Source organism: Diplotaxodon limnothrissa, linkage group LG18, assembly GCF_057381915.1.
Source record: "Diplotaxodon limnothrissa isolate DT_005_m linkage group LG18, D_limnothrissa_male_GT1.1, whole genome shotgun sequence".
In the NCBI taxonomy this organism is placed as follows: Eukaryota; Metazoa; Chordata; class Actinopteri; order Cichliformes; family Cichlidae; genus Diplotaxodon; species Diplotaxodon limnothrissa.
Genome location: NC_140613.1, coordinates 36,466,352 through 36,473,449, shown reverse-complemented (window position 1 = coordinate 36,473,449; position 7,098 = coordinate 36,466,352). Strand labels below are relative to the sequence as shown.

Below are 7,098 nucleotides of genomic sequence, written 5' to 3'. Positions count from 1 at the left end.
GTTTCAGCTCATCCTTTTCTGTTTGAGTCCTGTGTTTGGGTGCTGTCTTACCGGCCACGCCGCCCCCTCGGCCTGTGCTTCGAGGACTCTGATAGTTAGAATGACTCGGGGGTGTTGATTCATTTAAACTAACATAATCATCCTGCTGCAACCAGGTTTCTGTACGGCAGAGTAAATCGATTTGTTGATCAATTATTAACTCATGTAGCAACAGAGACCTAATGTTTAATAATCCACATCTCACAGTTTTTCTCTTTGGTGCTGTTGGGTTTTTCTTGGTGATTTTGTATTTTTAAATTATTTTTTGTCGGACACTAAATGAAACATTTGTGTGACAAATATGCAAAAACCTAAGGACCCCCAAAAGTTGATCCTGTTCATCTGGACATAGCGTTTCCAGCATCATCACACCCACTGACATCATCCATGATAACACATGGCAACAATTCAAACAACACAAACACAATAACATCAGACAGAATCATCAAGAAAAATCCCTGAAACCATGAAACAAAAACATTCATGAATAAAAACAGTTCTTCATACGTATTCATGATCTACTGTGTGATGTAATGATATTAAACATCATTTATATGCCGCTGGCCTGATGTTCAGTAATCCCGTTTCTGTACATGTGGAATAAACACAGGGAATGTGAGTCGATGTGGCATTCCTAATGAAGCGGTGCGGCAGAGCTGGCGTGGAGAGGTGAGGTTTTCATCCGTCAGCGCGGCGGTGGTGTGACATTTAGTGGTTAATGAGAGTGCAGATGAAAGCGGAGCGTGAACGGGCGGAGCTGCAGGTCGCAGCGTGATGCAGATCAGACAAAGAAAAGGGCACAAACGGTTTCTTCTGCGTCATCACCAAACTCTGAGCCAAGGGCAGCTAAGGTGCATCACGTACGGCACATCACTAAACAACACTGAGTGAACAAAACAGTGAGCAACTCTGACCTCTGACCTCTGACGAGAAGGTGCGGCCGTTTAATGAGCAGATGGAAACAGAAGCTGCTAAAGAGTCCAGGTATTAGACATGGCCCCTGGAGAGCAGCGTCTTTTAACAGCAACCACATGTTTTCATGGTTTCAGCTAGCTGATCCCAACAACACGTTTGTTAGCCATATACAGCCACATATTTCCAGATTAAACTCTTAAAGTGTTTTAGCGATGCCATAACATTGAAGCAGCACAGCGTGGGCAGTAAGTCAGAACAAACTACGACATAAGGAACACACATTTACACACTAACTGATTTAAAAACCATCCAAGAAGTCGGAGCTCCGGTCCGTGATACTCGACTCTTTGATTTGGATGGTGTTGAGCACGAATTAGCAGCTATCTGTGTGAAGTCCTTTAATATTCAGGCTGGAAAACTTTAGCTGATAACTTCACCCTCTCATGCAGATGCAGCGGTGATGTCACATGACCACATCCAGCTGTTAAATGCAGTGTTTTGTTCATAGACACATGAAATGTGCTCACACTGACAGTGAAGAAAACAGCATTTATTTGTCTGCGATTAAAGCGGCTTTAAGTCAGCGCGAACGCCCGAACTGAGCGTGATCATTAAGGACAAAACACTTCCACCTGATGAGCAGTCACACGAGTCCTCCTCTTCTTCAGCTGTGCGTCACACGGTGACCTTTTGACCTCTGTGCAGCAGGTAAACATTCATGTAAACACTCAGTATCGACCTGTTTAATATGAACTCACGGACACGCCATCAATCACAGCAGAGCACATCCACACAGTTTATCTCATAAGCTGCATACATGAATAATCTGAGCGACGGAGAGGAGGCAGAGGCGGAGGAGGTGGAGGTATAAATAGAGGAGACAGACAAACCAACACTCATGAGGAGGAAGGAGAGGGAGAGGAAAAGCTAAAGAGAAACAACTACCTGACTGAAACCAGACACCACAGAAGAAGAGTTTGTGACACCTTCCTGGAGGACCTTTATTAGTTTAAAGTGAGTTTATTCACCTTCTCGTGACTTTAGTGACAGTTGACATGAGAAACTCATTCTCTGATTGTTTTATAGGTTTTTAAAGGTGCTTTTGGAGATGGAGAGCAAACGAGCCGTGGTCTATCTGTCCGTCTGTCTGTCTGTGCTGACATCTCTCTGTCAAGGCCAAAGGTCAGGCAACAGCCACCTGCTGTCCGCGCCCGATGACCCAACCCTCGGACTCACAACCAGTGAGCTGGTGAGTCATCTGTCTCATACGTGATCTTTGTATGTCTTTTATTTTGAAAAGGTCTGCTTGTGTTTTCTAATCAAATAAGATTCAAATGTTTAATCTGATGACATTTGTGCTTCATTTAAAGGAAGCAATAAAATACAGTTTTTGACTGTAGGTAGAATATCATGTGATGAGAAACCTGATTCTGACTTTGTTAACTAGTACAAGAGACAAAGTGTGCTACGAAGCACAGTTAAAATAAAGATAATTAACAGCAGTTTTTTTAGAGTGAAATATGAAAAATAAATTAAAGACGGTAAAACTGAAACAGACTGAAACCAAAATATACATGAAGTCACAGCTATTACTGAGTCCGCAGACACAAACTGAATGAGATTCATATTTCTGAGGATTTAAGGAGAGAAAACATTCATGTTTTATTTTTTATTAAATGTTTGCTGTTTTTGTTTTCTGTAAGTTACTTTTTAAAATTTATAAAGTTTCCCCATGAAGTCTCAGAGATGAATCTGTGACACTAGTAATATTTCATTTTACAAGTGTGTGTGTGTGTGTGCAGGCTGAAGCTCTGCAGGGTCTTCTGGATGAAGCTGACAGCTCAGCCGGTCTCTCTGTGGAGAAAAAAGCCAGCGTGATCCCGCGGGTGAGAACACTTTGACACGATGTTATTTATTTATTTTTTTAAGCATCTTCTGAAAGAACGTTTCCAAAGTGCTTCGACTGAAAGCAGCGAGCGCAGATCCAAATAAAAAAAGTTCTGATATGATTCAGGATCATGAATGACGAGAGACGATCATGAAGATCAAATCTCGCCTCTGAGGGGTCGTGATGAAAAAAGACCACGTAAAGGACCCGAGGCTGAGAACTGACTCGCAGTTCTGAGCTGCTGAAGAGCTTCAAAAGTGATCAGTAAAATCTCGCAGGATGGGGCTGATGTGATGATTAAACCCATCAGAGGCTGAGAGCCTGGATGGACAAATAATAGACGAACTGGAGCCCAGTCCAGAGAAAATACAGCGAGCACTGGTTTTACAGTCCAAAGTTTAGAGCTGCTCAGCTCAGGACAGAGAGGCTTTTTACATTTACTTTAGCTAGTTATGTAACTCTTTTTTAAAAATATAGATTGACAAAGATTACAACTCAGAATACAAATTATACAACTACATCATAGTTTTGACTCTACAGCAGAGGAAGTTTAAAAGGCTGTGAGGACAAACGCAGCCGTGAGTGCCTGACTTCACCAACCCTCGACTCATGTTGTGACGGTGAGTCCAGGACCTGTGGGCAGTCAGTGCTTAAGCTTCGTGACCCTCAGATGTTTCTCAGTGTTTCTTTATTTTTCTGAGGAAACGTGTGATTCTGCATCGGTCCATTGTGATGCACCCTGAATCCTCTCTCTCTGTCTTCATCAGTGTGATGTGGGTGAGCGGTGTGCGATGAAGCACGGACCTCGGATTGGTCGGCTCTGCGACTGTCTGAGAGGAACAGCCTGCAACACCTTCTTCCTGCGCTGCTACTGACCACTCGCACACATTTTCCTCATGAGGACCTAAACTCGGTCTGGGCGCTCACACAGACAGTGCTCAGAAAGACAGAAGTGCACTCTTCACCAATCGTCTCGCTCCATATTTTAGTCTTTGTTTTAAAGTTTTTGGTGTTTGTCTTTCAGATTAATTTATTTTTGTTAATAAAGATTCTTCATAAAGCTGCACGGCTCCAAAGACTTCATGATTTACAATCTGTTCACGTCTTCAGCCAACACCTGCAGTTCCTCTGACGTCCAGCAGATGCAGCAGTGAGTCAGTCCCCATAGACTCCCATGTTAAAACAGCAGAAAGAAATGTTTACAGTCTGATACACAAACTGGTCTTTATAGATAATGTCTCCCTTCCTAACACCTGTACAGGGGGACAATGTTTTATAACTCACCTGTGGATTAAGGTTTGCAGTTTGTTAGGGGTGTGGCCTCTTTGACTTACAGGTGGACGGTGACACAGGTGTCTGTAGCTGCTAGCTGTCTGCGAGGCTTGACCTCAGCTAAGTGGAGCGATTGAACTGGACCTCTGGACCATGTTTGTGCTGTTGGAGCCTTTTGGAGCATTTTAATGGCATTTTCATTGTAATATCATTTTTGTAAATAATGATCTGACAAGTAATTATTGTTCATCAGACCATCATCAGACCATCCAAGAGCTCAGTGCTCCAGTTTGGTGAAGGAAATTCATGGATTTTATTTGAAAGTCCAAAGATTGAAAGTTTTGCAAAATTACTGAATATTACCTGTAATATTTAATATAACAGTACACCCTTATATGTACTGATGGACATGACGATACTAAACACGATGAAAGTGATGCAGTTTTATATCAAAGCAATAAAACACAATCGTCTGATGCATCAGACGTAAAGAGCGCAGTGATTAGATTTACAGGAAACCTTGAAGTCATTGGGTTGGTCAGGCTGGTTGAGCTCAGCTGTCAGAGCTGTGGGTGTGTGACGGTGTAGCAGGAATCTGGCATTCAATGAGCTTCAGTTTGAAATAAAAAATCAGGAGCTCAAAACTGTTTAATCAGTTTTTATGGAATAACAAGCGTCCCAGACTTCGCTTATCACTTTTGTACTTGCCCTTTGATGCAGGAGGGCTGCAATGTCCTAACATGGTTTGGTATTACTGGGCAGCCCAGTTAAGAACTATAATGTTCTATTATGCTGTAGAAAAGCCCCCCACATGGAGAACTATTGAGTCTCTCTCTTAGGCTTCCACTTCCTACATATGTATACTCTGATAAATATAATAAACTCAAAGACATTACGCTTAATCCTATAGTTAAAAACACGATTTATATCGTACATGTCACTCAAAGATATTTAAACGTAAAATCTCCCCTCTCCGTTTTTAGCCCGATTTGGGGCAACAATTATTTTGCCCCGGGTAGGGCGGACGGTGGTTTTAAAATGTGGGCAGACTCGGGGCTGGGACTGGTGAAGGATGCTTTCGGGGGTGATGGAAGACTTTTAAGTTTTGAACAACTAATCTCTAAATTTAATATTCCCCGAAAGCACTTTTTCAAATACCTACAGTTTAGGAGTTTTATCAGGTCTTATCATAATGATTTTACACATATTCCCCCGCTGTCCACATTAGAGAAAATCCTAACCAAAAACCCCAGTGGTAGAGGGATGATATCTGAATTATATAACTTGATGATGACATCCTCTCCTGATTCATCTGCTGCTAAGCTTGAAGCTTGGAGGTATGACTTACAGGAGGACTTGACAGTGGAACAATGGAGTAGAGCATGTAAGCTAGCCCAAACACAGACAGGGAACACACGTCTAAAATTGCTACAATTTAATTGGTTGATGAGAGTGTACATAACACCAGAAAAACTTAACAAATTTAATATGCAGATTCCTGATATCTGTAATAGATGTGAAGAAGATAAGGGCACATTGCTCCACTGTTTATGGTCATGTCCAAAAATAAAGGAGTTTTGGGAAGAGGTTGGAGCAATGATAAAAGAGATTTTGTCAATTAAACTTGTGATGGATCCCAAACTTTTCCTACTGGGATTATATCCTGTAGGGTGTAACATAGATCATTTTGAAAAAATCTTCATAAACATGGGAATACTACAAGCAAAGAGAGTGATCGCTCTAACGTGGAGGAGTCTTGGCAAACCAAGTATTTCACATTGGTTCAAAGAATTGTCTTTATGTTTACCATTAGAGAAAATTACATATACTCTAAAAGATAAACAAGAAATTTTCCAGAAAATTTGGGGGTGCTACATCCAGTATATTGGGAATAAAGATCTATCTGGTTTACTGTGTGAGACAGGGACAGCCTAGCTATTCCCTGTACAGGACCACAACCATATGCTGCAATCTGAAAATTATTCTTTAAAATCTGTCAGAGGTCTCATGGACTCAAGTGCTTTCATTGAATGTACCTTGTGTTTCGTTTATTGTGTAAATTTGTTTGTGTATGTACTTTATATATGTATATATGTAAAACTTTAATAAACATAATGTTGAAAAAAAAAATCAGGAGCTCAAAGGGGATCTGCCCAGTGAGACCAAACACTTTCCTTCCACATTCATCTGCTGCTCACTGAGAAGTCTCTGCCCCCCGACACAGTTTAGGATCCTTGTTTCGATCATTCACACCCACTCTGAACCTTAAATCAGATGATAACATGGAACTGAACATTTACAGTTAAGGTTTGCTTGTTTTTCTCCAAAGTTCATGGTGACATTTGTTTCTGCTGTTTTCATTTTCAGCTGCTGTTTCAAGTTTAAATTATAAGCTTATAAATGTATGAACCTCCTGAACATGTGTTCACTTTAAACCGGGACTGTCTGCTTTCTCTGCTGTTGTTATCTGACATCAGACTTCACCAATCAGTCTTCTCTGATTAGACCTCCGGAGAGGCTGATTGGCCCCGAGGGCTCGTCATAAACTCTGCTAAAAAAGACCGACAGCAGCAGCACGCCATTGCCTTCTCATCAAACCTTTATTAACAGTCATGCTGGTGACAGACTTAAACCAACTGTGAGAATTAATCAACCACCTATTAGTCAAAATAAAGACACATGAAAATATTAAACTTAAAGTCAGATTCTTTCATTGATATCAGACTTAAACATAAAAATATCACAAAGACAGAACAATACAGTATCCTCAACAGCACCAAAGAGTAAAACAGTGAAATGTGGATCTGCCTAAAGCAGATGACTCGTAATCTGGAGAGGAAATGGCGTGTTACAAATTTAGAGGATCATCATTTAGCCTGGAGAAATAGTTTGCTGCTTTATAAGAAAGCCCTCCACAAAGCCAGAACATCTTACTATTCATCACTGATTGAAGAAAATAAGAACAACTCCAGGTTTCTCTTCAG

The 7,098-nt window shown here is 41.1% G+C and overlaps 1 protein-coding gene across 1 annotated transcript; it reads left to right on the top strand.

Annotated features, from left to right (window-relative positions):
- Window positions 1-1,880: 1,880 nt before the first annotated feature.
- cart4 (cocaine- and amphetamine-regulated transcript 4) lies at window positions 1,881-3,811 on the top strand. The gene is made up of 4 exons (XM_085378550.1): window positions 1,881-1,968; window positions 2,041-2,203; window positions 2,757-2,840; window positions 3,610-3,811. The coding sequence occupies exons 2-4, from the start codon at window positions 2,063-2,065 to the stop codon at window positions 3,715-3,717; spliced, it is 333 nt and encodes a 110-aa protein (XP_085234676.1). The 5' UTR covers window positions 1,881-1,968; window positions 2,041-2,062; the 3' UTR covers window positions 3,718-3,811.
- Window positions 3,812-7,098: the final 3,287 nt, after the last annotated feature.

Excerpts from the sequence above, each read along its gene's own strand:
- cart4 (XM_085378550.1), top strand. The coding sequence starts at position 2,063 with ATGGAGAGCAAACGAGCCGTGGTCTATCTGTCCGTCTGTCTGTCTGTG. Across the intron at positions 2,204-2,756 it reads GACTCACAACCAGTGAGCTG|GCTGAAGCTCTGCAGGGTCT; the intron begins GTGAGTCATCTG and ends GTGTGTGTGCAG. Across the intron at positions 2,841-3,609 it reads AAGCCAGCGTGATCCCGCGG|TGTGATGTGGGTGAGCGGTG; the intron begins GTGAGAACACTT and ends TGTCTTCATCAG.